The 25987-nt window shown below is 36.9% G+C and overlaps 2 protein-coding genes across 2 annotated transcripts in view; one reads left to right on the top strand and one right to left on the bottom strand.

Moving 5' to 3' along the window:
• The window catches only part of LOC141899886 (poly(A)-specific ribonuclease PNLDC1-like), a 146434-nt gene extending 138681 nt beyond the window's left edge, over positions 1–7753 (bottom strand). The window contains exon 1 of the mRNA XM_074786491.1: positions 7638–7753. Coding sequence (XP_074642592.1) covers positions 7638–7716 — 79 coding nt within the window. The 5' untranslated portion in view covers positions 7717–7753. The remainder of the gene's footprint in view (positions 1–7637) is intronic.
• Positions 7754–13620: 5867 nt separating this feature from the next.
• Positions 13621–16010, top strand: LOC141898917 (uncharacterized). The gene is made up of 3 exons (XM_074785064.1): positions 13621–14075; positions 14177–15316; positions 15437–16010. Exons 1-3 carry the CDS (start codon positions 13621–13623, stop codon positions 16008–16010), a joined length of 2169 nt encoding a protein of 722 aa, XP_074641165.1.
• The last annotated feature ends 9977 nt before the right edge of the window (positions 16011–25987 follow it).

The following is a 25987-nucleotide window of genomic DNA, read 5'->3' on the forward strand; positions in this document are numbered from 1 at the left end:
AAGGTCATACGAAATAATTGATGCTCCCTATTGTTCTACGCTATAAATGCGGTTCCTCCTCTAATATTCGTCCAAATCAAACCAAATATGAACAGGATGTACCCAAGACCATTCCTAATCTATTCCCATAGTCAGATTGGATATAGACCATGCAAGTTCTAAAACCTGACCTTGAATGTCCACAAGGTCACAATCTCTCGGATTCTCCAAGGAATTTTTCAACAAAAATAGAAATATCATCTTCTGAATCAAACAAGTAACACCATATACTCTTAAAAACGTCTGAAAGACATGATGTTACTTGTTTCTAGAGTATATGGTGATATATGTTTGATTCAGAAGATGATATTTCATCAGAAAACTAGAAAAAAGAACGACAGCCAAAGAACGACATATTCACTATATAGCTCAGTAATTATAAATGCCGTTGAAATGGCAATCGACTACGATCAATTCACCTTTTCATACTCGAGACTTTCATACTCCAATTCATGAAAGTTAAATCAAAAGCAGGGTGCCAAAATAAAAATCACTAAGCAATTGGGACACATCAAGGTCCACGCTGTCATCTTCACATTCAGTATCAGGGTCCCAATAAGAAATCTCAAAGACAGGGACTGAGATTTTGAACTTCACTTTGTCCTTCTGTTTTGTTTTACTGATGTTTTTTAATTCTACAACTTTTCCTGTGTATAATTTGTCTTCGGTTGTGTGGTCATCACTCCAAGTGTGCTGCAGATACCGGTGCATGATAACAGAGGGGTCATTCACTATCTGATTCATTAACTGAAGTGTTTCTGTTGAAGTAGCACTACTAACATCGCAAAACTCATCTAAATTCTTATCAACAAATGCCAATTCAAATTTCTGTTGCATAGAGTTCAATTTTGATTTATCTGACTTCAGTTTCTTCAGTTGCAGCCTAGCATTTTTAATTTCAAAGTTGACCTTTTCTCGCTGTGCACTTTTTTGCTCGTTTAATTGCATATTCGATGAGAACACATCGTGCAGATTCTTCTTTCGAATTCAACCAGGCCAACGTCAGTTCTGGGAAGCTTTGATTCTGCCGCCGAGAAAGCCACTTGTGGCATTTGGGGCATGCCTAAAGTGGAAGTCTGTAACAGCCATGACACGTTCCGCTACCACATTATGGACTGGTGCTGATCTTGTTTGAAGGAGTAGTTCTTGAGACGGATTTGATAAATGCCCTCTTAAATAGTTTTCTAACTGTCTGTTGAGATCTACCAATGATCCACTGAGAACAGTTCTAACAATATCAAGAAATAGACTATCAGCATCACAATCAGTAAGTAAACAGTTCAAGACTTCATCAGCTGTGCGATCAAGCTTTGTCCCAAAACAATCACTAGTAACAGCAGCCAATGATTTTGGTTCATTGCATAGTAATTGAATATTCTCCAGACATGTTTTGATCTTTGGTACAACATCCAGATGGCTACTATCATTGTAAACTTCGCGCATCCAAGGACCAGAAATTACCTTCCCAATTAAACCAAAGACTCCTAAAAACACTATAATCCGAGGATTTCTCAAGTCTTTAATTATGGATGTCCTCAATGTGGTTGTCTTATTGCATTCATCTTCTAGGTATTTAAGCACCTTTTCCCACAACATATAATAAACACAACACAAATGAAATATCACGTGCCACCTATTACCTACATAACGTACAATCAAACTACTTTTAATAGAGTTGTTTTTCATGAAGAGCTTGAACCCAGGTGGATCTCCTTTTCCGTTTGAAGCGCATTTTGTTGAGGGCCAGTAGACAGTTGACAACACGGTAACTATTACCAAATGTGTCACTGGTAATATTGTGGTTTTTGTCCAATTCCTTAGCTGACCTAACAGCACTCTGAGATAACCCCTCTAGTGGGTGGATGTTGCAGTTTAGTTCGAGCAATTCTAAATCCAGTGTTGACTGAAGAGCTTGAACTACTGTTTTATTAACATTCACACGATCACTGATTGTATAATCAATGAAACTTTAACTACTGAACACATCAAGGAAGTCTTTCTGAAAACATTCCGAATACGAGTGAGTAACATCTTTCAATGAATTAGTTACGTGTAAGGCATAATCCTCCATTTTTCCACCTGGCAAATTATCAATTTGTAAGATGAAACTTTCAATTTTGTCACCAGAAGAAACATTGAAGTGAACTTCAATCACATGACCTCCATCAGGTGATGTTGCGTCCCAGGCAAGAGTAATGTTTTCATTTGAAATAAGTTTTTCCACACTGAATATCTGAAATCACACCTAATTCATAGGCAAAACCGCTGATCGTGCTAGCTTGTACACCACATCTATCATCAATATTACATAGTTCTCCAAGTACGCACAAAATAACATTTCCTGTAGCAGCTACCGGTACTTGGTTAATAAGACAGCTTTTCGGAACTGGTAACTGTATGTTTTCTTGTCTACTTTCAGACTGATTTTTTGAGGGAGTGAATTTGAAACCTCAGTATGTAGCTCGTCAAGTTCGGTCTTAAGAAGCTCCAACAGACTGGACTGTTCGTTCAGCTGTTTTATTTGATCTTTTATTTTCGATTTCAGTCCAATGATTTCTTTTTCCTTCATTTCCTTGTGCAAATTATGTTTATATCTAATACTTGAATTAGAGATTTTCAAATTTTTTTCAATTTTACTACGATTATGAAATTCCGATAATTTTTTTCAAGACTTTCAAGTTGTATTTCTTGCCGAGTTAGTTGTATTTCGTGATCACGACGCTCATCGCGTAATTTTTTTTTCAATCATCTGTTTGCCATCTATTGCTTGTTTCAACCTACGATTTTGATAAGATACATCTCTTCGATCTCACAATTGTTTCCTTAGGTTAAGAATCTTCTTTTTTAGAAGTTCTATGGTGCTGTGCTTCACTTAAGAGATCATTCATTTAGTACGTACGCATAAAATTTGAATTTTTCAACCCCCCTCTCCCTCTGTACGCAAAATCGGCCATTTTTTCATATACATTAAGCACTACAGCATGCAATTGCACTAACCTCTCCCCCTCCCCTAATGCGTACGTAATAAATGAATGACCCCTAACATCTTTCAAATTTCCTTCTCGAAATCGGTTCTTTCGTACTAGGTGTAAGTGTACTGTCAATTAGGCCTACTGGGGATGATCTAGCAGGGGGTTCAATCGATGCTAAAATTGCACGGGGCCGCGAAATAGCCATCGGCAACTTAAAAATACTGTCAATGAACACCACAATATTTGCCCATTCTTTGTCAATGTTTTTGTATTTCTTAAATTTAATCCAAACATGATAAACCAACTTAGAGATGGTGACAGTGTCATTAACAGGTGTGGACTGTTGTTGCTGAATAATGTCTCTGGCCACTGCTAAGTCCACTGCATTGTCCAATTTGAATAACTTACTATCTGAATGTTTTTTACGAAGTTTGAGAACATAACCGTTTGAAATATCTCCTCCATCAAGAAGCCTGTATGTGGATATGAGATCATAAGCGCATGACTTAGTTTTTCTATTGGCCATTGCTGTGAAAATGGGAGAAAATCTGTGTAAACATTAAGAATAATATCACCATGTGCTTTTTGTTATTGTTTTTTATCACCACAGCCAATCATTGGGCGCCATCTTGGTCACATGACCAAACTTACTGATTCTAAACACACTGAAATCAGCTGCAAAAACTCCCTAAACCAACCCAAATTCGTCAAAAACAACTGTAACCCCAAGATGATATTTTTTGTTATTGAATTTAAAACAATATTTTGAATGGTTATGGAGCTGATTGTTTTTTTTTTAATCTGGGAATGTAGGCATTGCACCGCAACTTGAAGCGTTGGACCCGTGCAAACCTCAACTTCCCTACTTGAATTCACCCTGATCGTCTGCTCACACCTCAACAAAATGAGTATATTTCAAAAGTTAACATCATTCAAAAACATGGAATTGTATTTTTGTACAGTCTTGAAAAGTATTGGAAATCGACATAATAGTACTTAAACCTTACCTTCTTTTTCGAACGACTGGTAAAATAGGAAAATATGGACCGATTGTGAAAATTCAAAAACGAAACTTGCCGCCATTTTGAAAGCTACCTCAATACGATGACGTCATTACGGAGTGATTACGCGAGATGTGAAAAGGCCGGAATTCCCTTAGGGGGGTTTTCCAGACACCAGAAAATACCACACAATTTTCAATTGTTGCGCAATCGCTGCACAGCAGTATCGATTACGCGAATTGTTGAAGTGCCTATTACTGATTAGTCAGTAACCTGTCTGTGGTTTAGTTTCACGATCGAATATTTTCACAAACCACAGTCAGGAATGGGAAGGTCATTTTTCAATGAAATCTTCGTCAGCCAATTTGACTGACGAGTAATTTGCTTGGCATTTCATTGTATCTTAAGATATCCGTCTAATTTTTGTTGTAATTGACGCACAACAGATTTGTAGTTTGTGTGATACCTATAACACCTCACCTGACGATATTAATCCATATGCAAATCGGCCGTAAAGTGAGAGTAAATTTCCGTCGAGTCAACAGCTGCCATTTTGAAAATTACTGGAGGGTGCTGGCACCTGTGGACTGAGGCCAGGACAACAGCACAAACCAACGAAGCGAAACGACGAAATTGAAAAAATTAAGAAATCAACACTAATTCACATTTTTCTTCATCCAGAATTTATTCTTTCATTATTTATCATGGAAAGCACGAAGATTTGAAATAGATGTTGGAAAACCATCAAAAATAAAAATTGTCGTTTCGGCTTGGAAGTTTTATACAAATCCTTGTAGGTTAGTCTGAATACCAGTCGTTGTTACGGTTCCGTACAACGTCTGACGCTAAAGTATCATATAGAGGTTAACTCCTGTTAATTGCAATGCATCAACTGATTTTAGTGTCAAATCAAACCTTTGTACTAAAATAAATAAATTAGTTACCTTGTTGACTTTGAAAACGTGTTTTATGATATATTTTTTGATGATTTAAATCGCGAACCAGAGAATTTATTTATTTGATTTAATTGAATTGATTGCCACTATCGGGATTTCCAATACGGACTAAATTAATAAAATGTGAAAATTCAATGTGTCTCTCTAAAATTACTCTAAATGTAATTTTTTGTTGATAAAACGCATAAATTTTGGTCAGTTTTAACCTTAATAATTTGAAACAAGAATAATATCTGCATTGGCACCAAGTTTAAGTTCGAATCCGTAATTTACACTCCCATCATGCACCACGAAAAGCCGCCATATTTGTTATGTTGCTTCACTTCAACTGTTTTTTGAGGCGACTAGTCAAAAGTTTTGAGCTACTACGATCGTCAAAAGCTACTTAGGATTACAAATTTATGCACAAACAATAGTTAACTTCCATCTGATTACAGAACAGTCAGTTTGAGGTAAGTTGATGGTGTTTTAAGGGGTGAAATAGACGCTCAAAGCCTCGTCCCTCAAAATGAGGGACGAAAATTAACCTTATATGAGCACTTTCGCCCTAGACGTTGTTTCAGGACCAACGGCTAGGTACTAGACTACTTGTAGGTCACCTTGTCTATCATGCCACATGTAGGCCTATGCAATACACAGAAATGGCGGCCAATGGCGAAATTTGTGGAGAAATTAATTAATTTCTCAAAATAATGTTGATTAATCACTCGAAACAGACATAAAATTGGATTATTTCGAAAGGTACCTGTGTTAGTTTGTGAATTAAGCCATTAGGCCTAATTGTGGACTGAAGTGAATAGAAAGTATATTTTTGAAGAGTTACTTTGTTCAACCGTGTTTTGGCCCTTGTCATCCCTAACGTTGGTATAAGCCCATCCGATTATAAAAAGCTAACCACCAACCACAGGGGCTCGTATCAAAAGTTTGGGGGTGAACTGTAGCTTAGATCATCCAGTATTCCTGGTACTATATAGGCCTATATAAAAATGTCTTTTGATATATATATACCAGGGATACTGGATGATCTAAGCTACAGTTCACCCCCAAAGAGCCCCTGTGCCACCAACGATTAGGTAACTAACTAATTACTGATATAACATGATTTCAAGTGTTAAAACGGTTAAGGTTAAGAAATTGTTGACAAAAATACTATATTTCATGTCACCTCCGTTCATCTTGGTTCATCTCGGTAAATTGTGTGATCTCGGTAATTAGGAGGACCCACATGCTGCATTATGGCAAAAAAATATCCACTCAACTTTTTCAATGTAGGCCCACTTTCTCTCTTCGTTCTTGTTTTGACCACAGGGACTTGTCACAATTGATAGTGAATGAATAAAACCAATATCAATGACCAGGTCCACTATCCCTGTATAATATAAAAAACAAGGGTGGCAACAAATTTTCAATCTGACAATGACTTCTCCACTTCAATCGACTGTAATTCCAAAAATTCTCAACCGATTCACATGAAATAAGCTTTAATACAACCTAGAAGACTTTCTGCTTCCAACGAGCCTTTAACCACCACTCTAGGACAATTATCTCACAACGAAATCACCGTTTTTTGACGAGAGATAGCTCAAATTGGAGGTGTACCGATTCTATGGTGGACAGCAAAATGGTCGTATTTTTCACTTCAAACGATGATTTCTATGTGAAATCTTAGAGATAACCCCAACAAACCATACATTTTTTAAAACTACGCGGTCATACCTGTACGCTTATCTCATTTATTTGTATAATCCACGCGATGGGTGAGCTCGCAAGCTCAAAATCGAACAAATATACGAAAAAGTCACCTCGCACTATCGCGCTGGCGGCCATTAATCACGTGACGTGCAGGTTCGGGCTATGTTAATAGAACCGCGACAAGTCTACGTCTGTAGACTTGAAAAAAGGAAATATTTGCTAATAATACCACCCCTCAGACGAATGTTGCACTATATTTTCATAATACGGATATTTTATTAATTAACAGAATTTTTAATAAATTTTGTAATGTTTTTCGAAATCTCTAAGCCAATCAATGCGCGTGAAATATTTAGCCCGTTACTACGATATCACGTGATTAATGGCCGCCCAGTTGATGACAAGTTGAACGCCGTGTTCGTCCTCATTTTCGATTTTGAGCTTGTGAGCTCACCCATCGCGTGGATTATACAAATAAATGAGATAAGCGTACAGGTATGACCGCGTAGTTTTTAAAAATGTATGGTTTGTTGGGGTTTTCTCTAAGATCTCACATAGAAATCATCGTTTGAATTGAAAAAAACGACCATTTTGCTGTCCACCATAGAATCGGTACACCTCCATTTTGAGCTATCTCTCGTCAAAAAAAGGTGATTTCGTTGTGAGATAATTGTCGGAGAGTAGTGGTTGTAGGCTCGTTCGAAGCAGAAAGTCTTCTAGGTTGTATTAAAGCTTATTTCATGTGAATCGGTTGAGAATTTTTGGAATTACAGTCGATTGAAGTGGAGAAGTCATTGTCAGATTGAAAATTTGTTGCCACCCTTGTTATTTTATTATACAGTTGCAGGGATACTGGTACCCCCATCATTGGTCTCATCCATTATCAGTCGTGACAAGTCCCTGTGGTTTTGACAAGAAAATGTCAAAAAAGGTCAGATTTTGATGAAAGTTCCAAAATACACACTAATAATACAAACCTATGAAATCTGCAGCTTTGATAAGCTCCAACATTTTAGGTAAGAGTTCGTCGAAGTTTTTCCGAGTGATATCGCACATTATCTGTTTGCGCAAATATAAAACAAGGCGTAAAGCAACAAGGTTTCTTAATTTAAATTTGATGGCGTCTCCACACAATTTCAATTCAATGAAATTGATAGACTGGTTGCCGGTCTTTACCTTCAGTAGACTGGTTGCCTGTCCCATTCAATTAGAATAGGACAAGCAACCAGTCTAATTGAAGATAGAGACTGGTAACCAGTCTAGTTGCCTGTCCCATTCTAATAGACATTCTATTACACTGAATACAGAACATTCTGAAGAAACAGGGGACATCCCATCTTCACCCGTCAAGGGATTCGAACCCACTACGCTAAAGCTGTTTCCCGAACCCCTTGACCTCACGAGTCGTTGGAGTCGTTACTAGCCGACCAGAATCCGGTCGTACCAATCACAGCGCTTGTAACAAACCGACAGTAGACTTCTGTTGGTTTTCCCGTTAAATGGACCAATCAGCGAACGTTTTACCGAACAAGGAAGTAGTTCGCAAATCGATATATGACGTCATTCGCAACAGCGCCAGTAATGAAATCACGCTTCGTGGGGCCAGGGGGCTGGTGGAAGCGAGTTCGGGAGTGATACTGGACCCCTGGCAAGCGAGGATGGGGACATCCTTTCTGAGTTGTATTTAGAGAATTGATATTTTAATACAGTTGACTATATTTAGTATCTGAATAAAGTTTACAATTGTTGAACTCCTTAGCGCTTTGTGAGATCAGATATTTGGATCTCAGCCTACTGATTTCCTGATACAGACAGCAAGTTGGGACAGTCAAATTAAGAGACTTGGTCAAGACAAGTTACTCAGATCACACTGGAAATTCGCAATATTGTCTCTCCTCATGGACCACACTGTAGCGGTTGTAGTGTAAACATAAAAAAAATAGTAATTCAGGAGTGACTGCTGTTGTCCATAGGTAGCGTAGTCGTAGTCACTCTGCTGTGCCGGGGCGCTCGCTACACGGGTCCGCCTGGGTCGACCGCACTCGGGTAGTGAATACGGCAAGGAGACTCTTGTCTTCCCCAGGAAAGTAAATGATATAAAATATGTAGAACCGGTTCCTCTATTAAAAAATGTCGCTAAAAAGGGCGCTTAAGCAGTACGCTCTCCTCCAAACAGTCGCCTCCCTACTCCACGTAGCCTTAATCTGTGTGGCCAATACAGACCCCCCAACCCGCTCTCCTCAGAGTAATCCGCTTTAGGGGCTTTCCTCGGACGCAACTCGCAGTGTTGATTACTCGGCGGATATGGCTACCCCCATTCCAAGTGCCCTCTCGCACATAGCTGTCCCCCGTCATCTCAGGAGCTAATTGCGACTCATGCCAGATCTGTCAAACTAGTCGTATGCATAAGTGTTGTCCGTAGCGACGGTCAATAGGGGAACGATCCTCACGTAGAACTAAATGGGTTTGATGCAGCAGGAAAACAAACAGAAATCCTCGTCCTTCCCTCCAGTGCCGGCGAATCAAATAAACGCAAGATTCGAAGTTTGATTGGAATGTAGTACGAATTATTAAATATATATATTTTCTTATAATACAAAGTTCATCGTTCTTGATGCCAAGGGGACATCATGTCCACACGCAAAACACCTTGATTATTTACATTTCGATATATAAAAAGAATGTGCCCTTCATGGCTTGCAAAGCCTTGGTACAGTCAATGTACGGTAGCATACAAAGGAGACGACCGAACGTCAAATAGAAGCGGTGGCGCGGCGGACTCCGGTGTGTATCTAATATCACTTAGGTCTCAGTAAACGAGCGTCGAAGCTAATCAACGATTAAGATGTTAACGACGGAGCGTCAAGTAGTTAACGACGAGCGTTGTCGTTAATCAACGATAAGAATTATACGACGGAGCGTCAAATAGTTAACGACGAGCGTTGTCTTCAATCAACGATAAGAATTATACGACGGAGCGTCAAATAGTTAACGACGAGCGTGGTCGTTAATCAACGACTGCGCGCCAAATTCAAAATGTCGGTGACGCGAACTCAAAGAGTCGAAATTCAGAGGCGACGTCAAGAAGATGAAACGACCGCGCGTTCGTTCGAAAAAGGAGTTACTGAATACAGGTGATTTTCATGGTCAGCAGAAACGACATCTCGGAGTAAAATTACGGAAATAGCACAGAAGATATAGGCCTACCATACTATTATTATTACAATTACTATTACTAATTACAGCGACGAGAGCGTTAAGTTGGCATCGTCAGAGGATTGAATTTAAACAGACGATGAACTGACGGAGAATTTACAATATTTACAGGATTGTAAGTGACGAGTTTATCGGCAGCCCATGGCCGACGACTACACGACCCCCGAGTGCGTCGGCACTCGGGACTCACTGAGGGCGGGATGTCAAAAACCACTGCAGCGATCCCGGGGTCAGACGACCCGGAGGCCCGTGTCTTAATTAGAGAGTAAAATTGTCTTCTTACATGATCTGCACGATTTACAGCGTCCGATTCGTAAAACGGTGAAGAGGCAGCAAGCAGAGTTTCTAATGTGGCTCTGCCAGAGCCAAGTTGCCAATGAGCGCGATTGCGCCAAATTTATAGTTTTCATGCGGTCAACGCACGCGGTGATTGGTCAAGCGTGACGAGCAGTGATACGATCCGCGGACAAAGTAGAGCACGCGAAATCATTCGACCGTGACGAATGATAAAACCCTAAATAAAGACTTCATACGCGAGAAATAGAATTAAGTTATATAATATTTTAAGATTAACGCGAAAAATGACGACTATAAGACCGATACGGAGATATTTACTAAAAATAAACCGGAGTTAACCGCACCACCGCGAAAACGCTCACACGGAAGTGAGGCGGCGCCAGCGAACGGCGTCGTAAAAACGAGCGTAAACACGAGCAGGGCTGGAGAATTCTCCGGCGACGAGACGGAACCAAAACGGCCCAAAATCAAAGAAGTTGGGTCTCGAATATAAAAAGGAGAACACACACTAATAGGTAGGCGGAGGATAAAAGAATGGCCTGGACAGGCGCCGAAAAATCGCTAATGTCACCGCGATGTGGCGTGGCCAACACCGCGGGGGCCTGCCCAGGTCGTGAAATTGGAATCTGACAGGACTGCCAAAAATCTGTCAGATTGAAATTGAGCCGAAAAGATCCCGAAACATCGTCGCAGAACACCCAGCCCCGTCCCGGAATACGTACATCTATAAAGAAACAATGAGAAAAGAACGGCTTAAGGCCATTCCGAAATACATAATATAATTTCACCAAAGACCGACATTTTGTGGTCAAACCCACCCCAGATATTGACAATTTTCGCCACAACACAATGTCAATGTTGACTTTGCTAGAAATCGATTATAAAATTCATCACGACCAATTCTTTTTCACTGAATTCAATATTTATTGTTCACTTCTGGTACAAAATCTTGTTCAGCCCCTGACAAGAGATTAAGCAATGACATTACGTATTTCATGACATAGAACAGTAGCTTTTTTTTCATCGACAAATTGGGACGATCCTGATATCCCTGATTTGAATGATAGTGTCTTTAGAATCATAGAGACCATGTCTCGACCAGACAGATAATCCAATCACAATTCAAATTGAAGGCTCGCTAGTGCAGTTATTCACAGAATCCAGCTCTTTAAACCTCATCAGTTTATCAGATCGTGAGCAGTGGAGAAATAAAGTACACAACATCTTGGCGCAGCAGCGCTTGCTGATGTAACTGATGATGATGAGTTTATCAGAATCAAGGAGTTTCACCGCCTATTATTTGGAATCTCAATTCATGACAGCTAGTGCTGATTCTTTATTCTCTTTGATTAGTGCATGAGGTTATCATTCTGAAATTAAAATACATATCACACTGTTACAATTAAATCTGGATTGACTTTACAATTAATGATTCAGAATCCATTTTTCAAACTTACCTTGATGCATTGCAATCTATTCTTTTCATGTTGAGCTAATTTGATATGCATTATTTCAATTTCTTAAAACATCCTACAAGTTGTGACTCACAAAATCATCGCTAAAACGCTCACAATAATCTACAATAGATAATCGATACAGTGTTTGTGAAATAGAATATTCAATGACAATGTTCACATTTTTACGAAGTAAGTATGTAGGTGAAGTTACCTTGTTGATGTCATTATTTTCATTGGATCAACTGCTGGTGTCCAATGTCACATTAAGAACAATCAATCAATCGCCTCGAGTGAACAAACAAGTAGCCTCTGCTGCATAGTTCAGTATGTCACTAGTGGTATAAAGTGGTATTTTAGTAGTATTGTATGTATCGGTCATACTAAACACCGTCAGGAACCGCCAGGAACCGTCAGACACCGTCATGAACTCACGGGTTATACTAAACACCGTCAGGAAATAAAAAACAATGATTGTGAATTCTAAAATTGAATATTTTATATTAAAATCAACACTAAATGAGACCTACTGTGCAAATTGAATTTGGAAATAAACTTTTTTAAATAACACGAGTTTTCCTTGGTAAACTCAACAATACGCTGTGCAAATTGAGCACATTTTGTGAAATAAATCTTTTCGTAATATATCGTAGTTTTTAGTTTCTTAGTTTGAGTTAAACTTTTTTCCGATTTTGTTTCTAAATCTAACAATCACTTTATTTTTCCAAATTGTTACTTCGAAATGACAACAAAGTGATTAATAAATTGCAAACTGGGTCTGTTCCATGTTCCATGTTTTCGTTCCAACGCAGATCGAGAAACGTGTTCCTTTAAACTGGACTAATAATAATTGCGAAAGTATGAACAATCTCATAAAACTATCGACGAATTGGAAAATTTTGAAAATTCCTGATCTCATTGAGCGCCTGAATAGTATAGTAGATCTGCAGTATGCAGATATTCCCCGAGCCTTACACGGTCAAGGAAACTACCAAGTTTCGCCTCGTTTAAGCAGACACGTCGTTTCGCACGTAGTATGGTGTAAAAAATCGAAGGAAGAAAAGGATGCGATCATGAATACATTTTTCAGTGCAAAATCAAAAACAAAATCGATCGAAAAAGAAAAGGATGCGATCATGAATACATTTTTCAGTGCAAAATCAAAAACAAAATCGATCGAAAAAGTTATCAAGTCCAGTTACACGTTACTAACCGTATTTACTGTGTTTTATTGGGTTTTTATCGAAGAATGTCTGCGACGGGGAAAACATGTGCTGCCCCAAGCAAGTGTCGCATTACCGAGAACCCCTCGCCCACTGAGGGCAAATCGGTTAGGTCTAATAAAAGTGAAACTGAGCCTAACAAAAAGGAAAGGAAGGGTATTGTTTCTGCCGACTCGGCCAGCACCCCCGTTCCGGGTCCATCTAAGCCCCAAAAGGACCTGCTTTCTAACACAGGTTCAGCAGAATTTCTCAGCCTTATTGAAGGTGTGGTAGCTAAGGCAGTAAATGAGCTTCAAAAAGGGGACTCCCCTCATATCGCTCACCCTAAAAAAGGGAAACAGCCTAAATCTTGTGTTGCCAAGACACCAAAACATCCAAAGTTTGAGCACGTTTGTAATATAGCTATTTCCAGAATCCCAATGTATTAAATTAGGCAGCCTGAAAAATTCATCCCAATCAGTCGCTTGCCGGTTCAGACTGAATGGAAGATTGTTTGGATGAACCGGAACCGAATTTCCAATTATGTACTTCAATTTAAAAATATTCTGTTAACTCGACCGCCGATCACACATCTATATCTGTACTTCGATTTCCGATTTCAAAATCAAACCCCCTGTTTCGCTCCCGGCAGGTGTGGTGGGTCTGTAAGGGACACTCAATCGAAAAATCAAACAAAATTTACCAGCCAAATAAATGAATAATGGGGACAATCCCTATTTTAAGATCAAAAAACAAAAAAAAACACCTCGGACTCCGAGGAAAGTGTCTCTATGGGTGACGATTACATAAATGCAGACACTGCAACGCTCCTTAGTTATGATGAGGACATTGATGATTTCTTGAATGAAGAAGTTGGGGGAAAAATGTCGGACCCCAATAACAATGACTCTGAAGTCGATGACTCCTGGATCGATGACATTGCTTCTGACATGGGTCAAAACGAGCAGTTAGGAGACAAGATAAATGAGAAATTGGCAGGCATCTTGAATAAATTAGCGACAAAACGTCTCACTGACGATGCCATTAAAGCTCTATGGGCAAAGTATTTACGGCCAGAGAATCTGAATGTTCAAAACCCTAGGGTAAACCAGACGATCTGGTACAAACTAAAACATTTCACGAAGAAGCGTGACCTCCGACTTTCACAAGTCGGGGAGAAAATCTCTAATACCTTGAACGCGCAACAGGCTGAATTGATTAATGATTTGAGTGATTTGAAGGCCAAGTTAAAAAGGCCGGAAGATAGACAAAAGGTCGTTGAATGCTCCAGAAAAACGTTTGACGTTTTTCAAATCTCTGTGGTTGCTTTACATGAATGCAACCAAGAGACCCGGAGTTGTTTGGATCAAATTTAGGTGACAAGGTCAAAGAGCTGAATGATGCAGCTATTATGGGGAGGAAACTCAGTAATCTGGAAATACTGACCAACAACCTCATCAGTATGGCAGGAAGCCGGCCTCGCATTTCGCTCGACGTTTTTAGGAAGAGGCAGGCGGCCTGCACCGTACCCGCCTCGGAAGATGCACCATCAGAAGCAAAACGACATAGGGAGGAGAAAGAAAGGCCAACAATAGAGGCATGTAGGTTTAACCAAACCTCATGGAAATCTTTCATAGGGGCTACACTCAAAAAAGGAGAAACGCTTGCCAAAAACTTCCAGGCAGGGTCTCTTAAAAACCATTATGCCTACTGGAATTCACTTTCTACTGATCATAATATTTTAGAGATGATCAGAGGGTGCAGAATTGAGTTTGACAAAACTCCTCCCCCAGTTCCTGAGAGAGAACCTTATAGGTTCAATAAGGAAAAGTCCTTGAGAATTGATTCTGAAATCATAAAAATGATTACTAAGAGAATAATTGAAGAAGTGGCCCCTACAAAAGATCAATTTGTTTCAAATATTTTTACAAGGGAGAAGGCTGATTACTCGCTTCGAGTTATATTAGATCTTACCGAGTTAAATGAGTATATAACTTACCATCATTTTAAAATGGAAAGTTTGAAAACTGCTATCAGTTTAATGTCCCCGGGGTGCTACATGGCTTCAATGGATTGGAAAGACGCATATTACTCTGTCCCTATCAATCGTTACTATAGGAAGTACCTCAGATTTAGGTGGCGTGATAAGTTGTATCAGTTCGCTTGTTTACCTAATGGTCTCGCGAGTGCTCCGCGTTTTTTCACGAAACTCACTGAAGTTCTATTTTCTCAAGCACGAAGAGATGGTCATTTGTGTTCTAGCTTCATCGATGATTCGATTCTTGTAAACCTGACACTAGATTTGTGTAGGGAAACAGTAGTTTACATGGTGAACTCATCGGAGCTAGCTGGGTTTATTGTTCACTGGTTGAAATCAGTTTTGAACCCCACGCAGATATTGATCTACCTAGGATTCATTTTGAACTCTTTGGAGATGACAGTGCGTCTTACGCCTGAGAAATTAGAAAAATGTTTTTCCACCAGATTGTAAACAAGATATTGAATGGTGGACAAAGAATCTCGCAGATCAAAAAGCCCATATTCTGAGAAAGAAAGTTTGCACTGAGATCGAGACCGATGCCTCAAATGCTGGTTGGGGGCTTATAGGCGCCTCCCAACGCAGGAAAGAACAGGGGGCACTTGGTCAAATGTAGAAGCCAAAGACCACATAAATGTGTTGGAGCTAAAAGCCGTATTCATGGCTTTAAGGTCTTTTAGTAGGGAAACCAAAGATAATTCTACTACTGTATCATATATCTCAAATCAGGGGGGTAGGAAACAGGGGTGTAATGAAATTGCAAGAGAAATCTGGCTCTGGTGTTATAAACATAATAATTGGCTCACGGTTACGCATTTGCCCGGCATTAATAATGTTGAAGCAGACAAACTGAGCAGGTCAATTGATGACAATATGGAATGGAAACTTAATCCAAAACTTTTTCAAAAAATTAGACAAAAATTCGGAGAAATGGAGATTGATCTGTTTGCTTCCAGACACAATTTCCAATTACAAACTTATATCGCTTGGAAGCCTGACCCCTATGCTGAATACATAGATGCTTTTAGTGAAGACTGGGCGTCTTGGTTTTTCTATGCTTTTCCACCCTTCAATTTGGTTGGGAAAGTACTTCAAAAGGTGATGTCGGATCAGGCGTCAGGGGTTTTGGTAGTCCCGTTCTAGACGACTCAGCACTGGTTTTCTAGATTTGTCCATATGTGTAAAGAACAACCTTTTATTCTCTATAGCCGGGAAGCTCAACCAGCACTAACTCACCACTGGAGAGAGGAGCAGCAACTGCCAAAAACAAGATTACTAGTAGGTTAGATAGATGGAAGATTGGCCACGCAGCAAAAAAATCCTCGCAGCTTCATGGAGGGATTCCACCAAGGCTCAATCCAACAACTACATTGACAAATGGGAACGTTATTGTTTTCGAAGGGAGACGAGTTCAACTTTTACAGATATAGAAACTGTAGTGGAGTTTTTGACTGAACTTTATGTTAATGGTTTAAGTTACAGTGCTATTAATAGTGCACGCAGTGCGTTATCTAATTATGTGGAAATACCAGGAGATAAAACGGTTGGTTCCTCTACGCTAGTGAATAGATTTATGAAAGGAGTATTCAATTTAAGACCTTACATTCCCAGGAACAATGTAACTTGGGACCCCTGCCTTTTACTGGATTACTTGAAAACCATTTCCCCAGTTAGGAAATTGCTTCTTAGAGAGCTAACTCTCAAAACGTTGTCGTTATTATGGTTGCTGGCAGGGCAAAGGGGTAAGACTATCCTCATGATAGATATTAGAAATATTGTTTTGACTGAAAATTCAGTTAAAATTAGGTTTGGGGATATTCTCAAAACCACTAGACCTGGTTTTCATCAGGAAGAAATTAAAATTAGAGCTTATGCTCCTGATAGGCGTCTCTGTCTCGTTACGGTTTTGAAGGAATATTTGAGTCGTACTGAAGATTTAAGAGACTCGTTTCAGTTGTTTATAAGTTATTGTAGGCCTCATGGGGCTGTGTCTAGGGATACGTTATCCAGGTGGCTTTAGGTGACAATGCAAAAAGCTGGAATAGATGTAGATAAATTTACTCCTCATTCAATTCGTGGGGCAAGTACGAGTGCTGCTCTGAAGGCCAGAGTACCTATCCATACAATTTTATCCACTGCTGGTTGGGCTAGAGAAAGCACTTTTAGAAACTATTACAATAAACCGGTGGAGAAATGTAAGGCAGATTTTGCCACTGCTGTTTTAAGTTTATAGTAAATTTATTTTTTCATATGACTTTGATATTAGCAATTCAGTTACTACTTTGCTACTGTATGTGAGGACAACTGGATATAATAAAGTAATTATCAATACAGTTTGATTTCAATGAGTTCATTTTAATTTATTTGGATTTCTGTGTTACTGTATGTGGAATGTTGCACTATGATTGTGTGATGGAAGTTAACACTACTTTAAACATCTCATGGGATCTCGAAAGGACCAATAACCAGCGAGGTAGAATTTAATGGTTAAACGATACTTACCAAGTTGAAGTTTGACCATAATTCTACCGAGCTGTTTATTTCCTTGAGAGATAACATGCCCACCTATCCCTCCCTGTTCATCTTGGCATTGAGTTTGTTATCTCTCAAGGGGATGTAGTGTTAATTTCCATTGGATGTTAAATAATGGCGGTATCTGCGCATGCGCATCTCATGTTATCTCTCAAGGAAATAACCAGCTCGGTAGAATTATGGTCCAACTTCAACTTGGTAAGTATCGTTTAACCGTTAAATTCTGCGCCCTATAGTAGACTGGTCGCCCGCCCAATTCTGCGCCATCAGAGGCGCATTTGTTTGAAAACGGTTAGCACAAACCGTTTCGGTTTGTAGAAAAATCGGCGTCCTCGTTCATACCGGTTTACAAATCGGTTTGCATAAACCGGCGTCTTTGTTCAGGCGTAAACTTTGTTTGCGAGCGGTTTGCAACGTATTTTTATTTGCGCAACGTTTCGGCTAAAGACTATTAGCCATCATCAGGCGTACTGAGAAGAGGAGAATATTACACGATATTTATCCAAGACAAAAACGAAATAATAGAGTGAGTGATTAAAATATTGAAAGGGGAATAGATTAAAGTAATGACATAACAAAGCCTGAAAGTAACTTATGAAAAGCGGTATACATTCAAGCGAAAACAGCAAAAACCAAAGTGAAATTTCTGCAAGATTACATCAGCAACATGGTGATTCCTTGCTCCATGAACTGGATCAAGAAATTCGATTCGCATTCACCCTTTCCGAAGCAAGCAAATCCTCATCTAAGATCAGTCATCAGCCAAGCTAAAGATGATTTGATTATCAATTCTTCAGATCATTTGATTATCAATTCTTCAGATCTCGACAAGCGCACAATTACCTCGGAGCTCAACTTCCGGACCCGCATTTCTTCAACTTACTCAACTCTATCGTTATGGACTCCGGTAACCGTCATTTTTCTGACAATTCTAGTGAACTTAATTCGAAACTTCAACAGCTCATTATTTCTATTCCTTGGACTAAGCAACACGGACATTGTGACTCTCTCCTCCGTTTTAGGCTTTCGTTGTGTCAACTCCTTGGCTTTGGTTTGAATTTTTCTTTAAATCACCGCAAGATGAACATCCTTGATTTTGAACATCGTTTCAGGATTGCCCTCTTGAATTCTGCTAAATATAATCTGATTATATCTAGCAGAAAACTCAAGAGTCTATTCAAACAATATTACAACGTGGATATTCGTATTGTCTTTACGTCTACAAAATTAGGAACTACTTTTCACTCAAGTCCCATACTCCTTCACCATTGTTGGCCAATGTAATCTATAAATTCAAATGGTTGCGTGCTGCAAATAATACATACGGTACACTGGTAAAACAATGCGACATTTGGCCACAAGGGTAAAAAAACATGGAACTTCGCCTTCAGCAATTTAGGAACATTTAACATCATGTAAAATTGTGCACCAAACTTTTCTTTAAAAAAGCAACTTTTCAATCACTGATTCTGGCAAAAATGACTTTGAAATCACCATCAAAGAGACATTATATATAAAATCTAAAAAACCAAGTATTAACAAACACTTTCCACACATGGTGACTCATTTTCTCTGAGCGTATTTTGATATGTTTATTATCCATTTGTACTTTGTAAACTAGGCCACTTCACGCCTGATGAGTCGAAATCGATGGAAACGGATAACATGTAAATAAACCTATTATCATCATGAAGATTGTTTTTATTATCATTTAATCATATAATAATGAAAATCCTTGATTATATTTTAGTTTGCATTGTAGTCGCAATATTTTCATCAGTTTTTGTGTCATATTCTAAACATATATTTGATAATTTATAACTTATATCTTTAATTACACTCGATAATACTATTTCATTTACAGGTGCAAAAGTTATTTCCAATATTAAATTAAATATCAAATTGCTAATATCAAATTATTAAATGAAATATCGAATTGCATATTTACATAAAGGCGCGTTATTATTTATATATTGAAAGTCTAATGGAATTTATGTTTATATATTTTTATTTATTTTTATTTTTAATCATTTTTATTAAATTATCTGCAGCATTAGTTTTATTGCGTTATTAGCTCCTGACAACTGAAATTAAAAATAAAATTACATGTTCTGCAGCATAACTAATAATACTTCCAGCAGATTTCAATATAAAAATATAGCTGCAAAGCAGCGATAACGGGTTTTCTGCACAGTCTTAGAATCCTGTTCAACGGTCGATTTCGACAAAGCATTTGATAGGCACAACATAAGCCATTACTAAACCGGCTATTAGGAAACAGAATCAATGATAGGTCGCCCAAATGGCTCAGTAGTTACGAAAACTTGTAGCCGACATCAACGGAACGCCTCATCTCAAGTCGGTCTAACTAGTAGAGCATCCTAAGTCGTCTTCTGTTTAATGTCCTGACAAATGACATACACAGTAATCCAAAAAATACCAGACCGAGTAAATTTCCAAAACGAACTTAACACGCTGTTCGACCAAAAAACTTAATGTTCCGACAAGAAAATCTTGTTCGAGTGTAAACAATTCAGTTTGGTCGAACAATACGCTTTTTGTTTGAACCAAAACTCTCTTCATTCTGACAAAAAAATGTGTTCGAATGAAAAGCTATGTAATTGTTGAAATGAAAAGCTTTTTGTCCCGGCAAAAAAATTTGGTTGAGCGAAAACAATTTTTTCGAACGAATGTTTGAATGAAAACAATTCTGTTCGATTGAACGAAATAATTAATACTTTTGGTGCGGAGAAAAAACTTTTTACAATATACTTGTTCGAAAGAAAAACTTAATGTTCTGAAAAGAAAATTCTGTTCAAATTAAAACGATTCTGTTCGATCGGACGATTGATCGAACGAAAAACCTTTCGTTTGGACAAAAAAAGTGTGTTCAACTTTGTTCTAACAATTTTTTCAAATTGGTTCAATCGAAAAGAATATTATTGGTTGGAACGAAATAAATTTTGTTGAAAAAACTCAAATGAAAAGTCTGGCTTATAAAGCTGTCTCCTCAGACGAAAATTTTCAAAAAAATCTTCATTTTTGTTAATAAAATTGATAATTGTGATTGATCGTTGCACGTCACAACCAGTTAATCACTAATTGACACGCATTTTAATAAATCTGATTCCTTCTTTACAGTGAACTTAGCTTTAACCTAGTAGAGGCTACTAGCCGATGTAGGCCTATGTATACGCGTAGGCCTAACATCCGGACAGATTGGTCGTAGGCCTATTGAATAACAACCCACCTAAATATCGTAAATTTTGTTTTGAAGTTCAATCCAATGAGTCCGTTAATAAACGCAACAATTATACTGTGTTTGTTTGAGACAGTAAAGCTCAGTACCGGTAGGCCTAAAGCCGCGTAAAACTCGATAAACACTTCAAGCGACACAGCGAACGATCACCTTTCTCCCACAGCGAACGCTTACTCCGAACGTCAAGTGTGAGTGAGTCCAGCATACGGAAAGGAGTGTGTTATATATACTTGTATTTAATAAGTACCTTGTGCATTTGACAATGATCGGTATGTACTGTAGGAAATATAGAGAATTGATTGTATTGATATAGAGGTTGAAGCCCGCGGCCGAATTAAGTAATATATTCTGTTATTTTGATACCTCGTCGACATAACAGCTTTTCTCCGCTATATCTCTTCGGCGTGTTTAGTTTAGGCCTACGACTCCCCGGTACACTAAAGATTTATCTTAGTAAATACACGGTAAATTTGGTAAAGAAAAATAGGTATTGTTAAACTAACTCCTTGAAACCCGCAGCCAAATCACTCGTAGTAACAAATTAATTTGTACTCGATTTGATTCTCATGATGAGGAGAAACTCGCAGCTGATCCCCGGAACGTCGATTCGTCGATGTTTACGGCTCGACAGTGCTTTTAAAATCAAAAGTAGTAAATTCCCAGTGTATCGGTAATATGATTTGATGAGGAAAATGGGCTATTGTTAAAATTACGGTTTGAAGACCGCGGCTGAATGTGAAGTCTGCGGCAATAAATTAGTTCATTTATACTTGAATTGACAATCGAAGTGACAATCGGCCTGCAGGTTGATTTCGGGATGACGACTCGAAAAACATGTCGCCCCATTGAATGGGGCTAAAATGTCGATGTTTACGGTCCGACAGTGCTTTTGTAACGATGATTCGTGAAAAAACACGCAGAGTATTTGTAGATCTCAGTGAGCTGAACGATATCATACGGATTGTATCGACAACAGCGGCAAGGTAACAAAGCCTTAGTTCTTTTAGTGAAAATAGTGTGACATAAAATAATAAGTATAGCTGCAAAGCAGCGATAACAGTAATAGGGGTAATGGGCTTTCAGGCCAAAGGTCGAACGGTCGAGCTCATTAAAAAACAAAACATTAAAAGTAATTTAAAACTATAATATATTTTCATAACCGTGTGCATTTTATATTATAACTAAATATTTATTCTAAGATATCAATAATTTAAATTTTAAATGCATATTGTATTAAATCAATTGGTCGCTCCACTTCGCTACCACTCCGCTCCGCGAACAATTGATTTATTTACAATACACATATTCATATAATCAAATATATTTTAATAATAATAATTATTCTATTATTCAACTGAAATACACACGGCTATTAAAATATATTATAGTTTTAAATTACTTTTAATATTTGTTTTTAATGAACTCGACCATTCAACCTCTAACCTGAAAGCCCATTACCCCTATTACTCTTAAAATAATCATATAAATGAATAACATTTAAATTGAAAGATTATTCAATATAAAAGTATATATTTACAACATTATTTCAATATTCATATTTGTATGAGTTAGATTTTTAAACATTAAAAGTGTTAGTAAAGTGTGATTGAAATAATACATGATATAAATCATTGAACTTCTAAAATCAATTTAGTAAAAAAATATGTATAATAAATGGAATCAGAACAACCACAAACTATAAATATAACAAATAACACTGGCGTCATAAATATATACTACAAGAAGTGTTCTAAATGTAAATTAGATAAATTAGCTATAACAGAATTTAATAAGCGTAAGATTAGCAAAGATGGTTTTCAATATTTCTGTAAAACTTGTTTTAAACTATATACCAAACAATATCGAGAAGATAATATAGAACATTATAATTATTATATGGCAGAATATATGAGAGTAAGATATCAAACACATCTTAATTTTAGATTGAAACAATGCTTAAGATCTAGATTAACACAATTATTCAACAAAGAAACGCATTCAGAAACACTATCTAATTTATTGGGTTGTTCAGATGAATTTTTCATATCATGGATAATATATCAATTCGACGATAAAATGAATATAGATAATTATGGTGAATACTTTCATATTGATCATGTGTTGCCGATTTCTAAATTTAACATGAATGATGAATACAATAAAAAACTTATTTGGAATTGGAAGAATCTAAAACCTTTAGAAAAGAAGGAAAACATAATTAAATCTAATAAACTAGATATGAAATTATATTTAGATCAACTGGATAAAGCAAAGACATTTGTTGAATTATGGAACTCAACACATAATGAAAAATACGTTGAAGCTTAAGCGCTTAGAAAACCGGTTACTCTCGATCTATGTCAAACCGCCTATATGTAATTGTATTAGCTCTTTGCATCTGTCGCACGTTATATTCAGTTGAATGGGGTGTATCTCATTTGAATATTGATCGAATGTGCTATTTCAGTTGAAAAGGATTAATCAATTACATCACAAAGGAACATCTGTTACAATCCAGGCAAACGTGCAGGAATAATTAGTTTGGACGAACGTGTGCCACGTCGGCAGTTAGAAATCAACTTTCACATACATAGTACGTATTGGATATTCTCTCTCAAAATACAGTTTACAGTTCTAAATCTAAGTGTAAGTACCGTTTTTTGTAGTTATTATGAAGTAGGGAAACCTTTGAACATATTTAAGTACAGTAATTCATTTTTCAGTAATTCATTCATCGACATCTTTTAGATTAAAATGGAATACAGAGATCAACCAGAAATTCCAAGCCAACCAACGGATGAGGAACCAGAAACGACGGATAGTGAAACACAGGAATCAATAGAAATGGAGGATAAAACTCTCGTAATTGACGAACAAACTTCACAAAAATTACAAGAACATTTGGACTATCATCAAGAAATGGTGAAAATTCTGAGTGATGTAATACATAATAAACAATTACCGCGCGAACTACAATTACCAAAATTACCAGCAACGCGACTTAAATTGCTGTTTGGACTCAAAGAATCGAAAACTAAGAAAATGAGTGGAGATATCAGTGCCGGTTTTGAAAGAAAACTGAGAAGAGTAGGTAGATTAATAAAATATGAAAAATTCAAAATATTAGGATTAGCATTTAGTGAAGTAGTCAGATATTTACCGGAAATTGAAAAATGATTGGAAACAATCCAGTAATTAAAGAATTCTGGACAAAATTATAAATTATAACACTGAAGGTCTTGGATATCAAAAAATGTAATCTCGATTGTATATATCTGTTTTAATATTGATTGTTTACTGTTAACTAAGTATTGCGCAATAACCGGTCCGATTGAACCGCTTTTCTATTGTTCTCCATTGTTCTATTATCGATCGTTGTTAATGGCGGCGGTTGTTCTGTATTGATTGTTTACTGTTAACTAAGTATTGCGCAATAACCGATTGGACCGCTTTTCTATTGTTCTCCATTGTTCTATTATTGATCGTTGTTGACGGAAACAGCTGCTCAATATTGATTGGTTACAGTTCTATGTTTGAATGTTGTAGTTTACAGAATAAAAATATAACTGTGTATTGCGCAATAACCGATTGGACCGCTTTTCTATTGTTCTCCATTGTTCTATTATCGATCGCTAAAATTTGTATAAAAAATATATGTGTTTATGAAATAGTAATTCCACCAGTCGTTTCTTTGAATTTATTTTCAGTTTGAGGATTTATTATCGAGGATCCGAAATGACTTATCTGGACAGTTATAATTACTGCTCCTAATAGATAGACAATAGTAGTGAGATATTAAATCCTAATTTAAATAAAATATAATAAAAAAACAATAACTTCAACTGCTAGTGAATTCTATTATATTTTTAATATTTTCTTTTCAAAAAGAGAATACTTTATATTTTGAATAGATTCAAATAGAAATTCTTTAAATTCAAATAGCTAGTATCAGTAGTCAATACTAGAATTCTTTAGCTTTAACTAGCTAGTATCATTTGAAGAATACTTATAATATTTTTTTTGCTTTTTTCTCTAATATAAATGTCAAAGAAATCTAATAAGAATAGTATTGATATTGAAAAAAACATTAGATGATTTGGGTATAAGTGATAATAAAGATACAGTTGTAACTAATTGTGCTCAAGTTAATTGTAATATAGATTATGAATACTATTTATATTGTGAGCATCATCTTGAATTATTAATTGCTGGCGGGAAATCTAAGGATTTCTTGGGAAAAATAATAACTTTTCAAGAATTAGATGCTATGAAACCAGATAAAGTAATAAAATATTTTGAGATTTATGAAGAAGCAAGATTAGCCCGAATAAATGATTCTATTTCAGATGGTATTGTCAAATGTTACTCTAAGTTATGTAACCAGTTAATACCAATTGATGACGAAAATAAATTATATAGTGATTTGAAAAATGACTACTTAGTTATGACTGAATTACAAAAATGGGTCGGTTATGCTTCATTCCAATTAGGATCGGTTATGACATTAATTTCTACTGGCGTCATAACATTTTCGAACATCAAACCTATGGAATATAAATCAGGTAAGAACGAAACAGATGTACTACAACCAAACACCGAAACAGAAAATGAATCAGAACAAAAATTAACTAAAATAAATGAGTGATGGATTTAAGAAAAAGGCTAGATCCGAGAAACAAATTAAATGGGCAAGAGAATTAGGTAAAAGATCTTCAGAATTAAAAAAAGCTAAGAAAAAGAAATTAACTGATTAAATGAATCACAGAAATTATCTGATATTGATTCAAATAATAATCCATCTGATTCTTCTAATGCTGGACGTAATTATGAATTATATATTACAATTGGATTAGTAACAGTTATTATATTATCCGGTGTAATATATAAATCAAAATTCAAATCTGATGATAAAGATGATTCCAATGACAATAAACCTATTATATCAGAAAATACGTCAAATCATAAGGCCATTGAAACTAAATCTAAATTATTATTAATGGATTAAAAGAAGATGAAAAAAAGAACAATATTTAAGATATTTATATTATAACCCAGAAAGTGAAGTATCATATTCTAACGTTACAGAATTATGGAATAAAATTAAATCTGATAAGGAAAATGGTAATGGTGCCGTATGGCACCCACACGGTGATATAAAATATAGCGAATTGAACATATCAAATCCACAAGAAAATGGATAAAACTTATTTAACAAGAAAAGTTATGGTTTCATATATCGATCAACAATGGCAAGCAGATTTAATTGACATGAAGAACTTAGAGGAATACAACAAAGGATATTTCTGGATATTAAATGTTATAGACATAT

Source organism: Tubulanus polymorphus, chromosome 2 (assembly GCF_964204645.1).
Source record: "Tubulanus polymorphus chromosome 2, tnTubPoly1.2, whole genome shotgun sequence".
Classification (NCBI taxonomy): Eukaryota; Metazoa; Nemertea; class Palaeonemertea; order Tubulaniformes; family Tubulanidae; genus Tubulanus; species Tubulanus polymorphus.

Coding starts and splice junctions, on each gene's coding strand:
- LOC141898917 (XM_074785064.1), top strand. CDS start 13,621: ATGGGTGACGATTACATAAATGCAGACACTGCAACGCTCCTTAGTTAT. Junction 14,076..14,176: donor TTGAGTGATTTGAAGGCCAA/GTTAAAAAGGCC, acceptor AATGCAACCAAG/AGACCCGGAGTTGTTTGGAT. Junction 15,317..15,436: donor AAATGTTTTTCCACCAGATT/GTAAACAAGATA, acceptor GGGGGCTTATAG/GCGCCTCCCAACGCAGGAAA.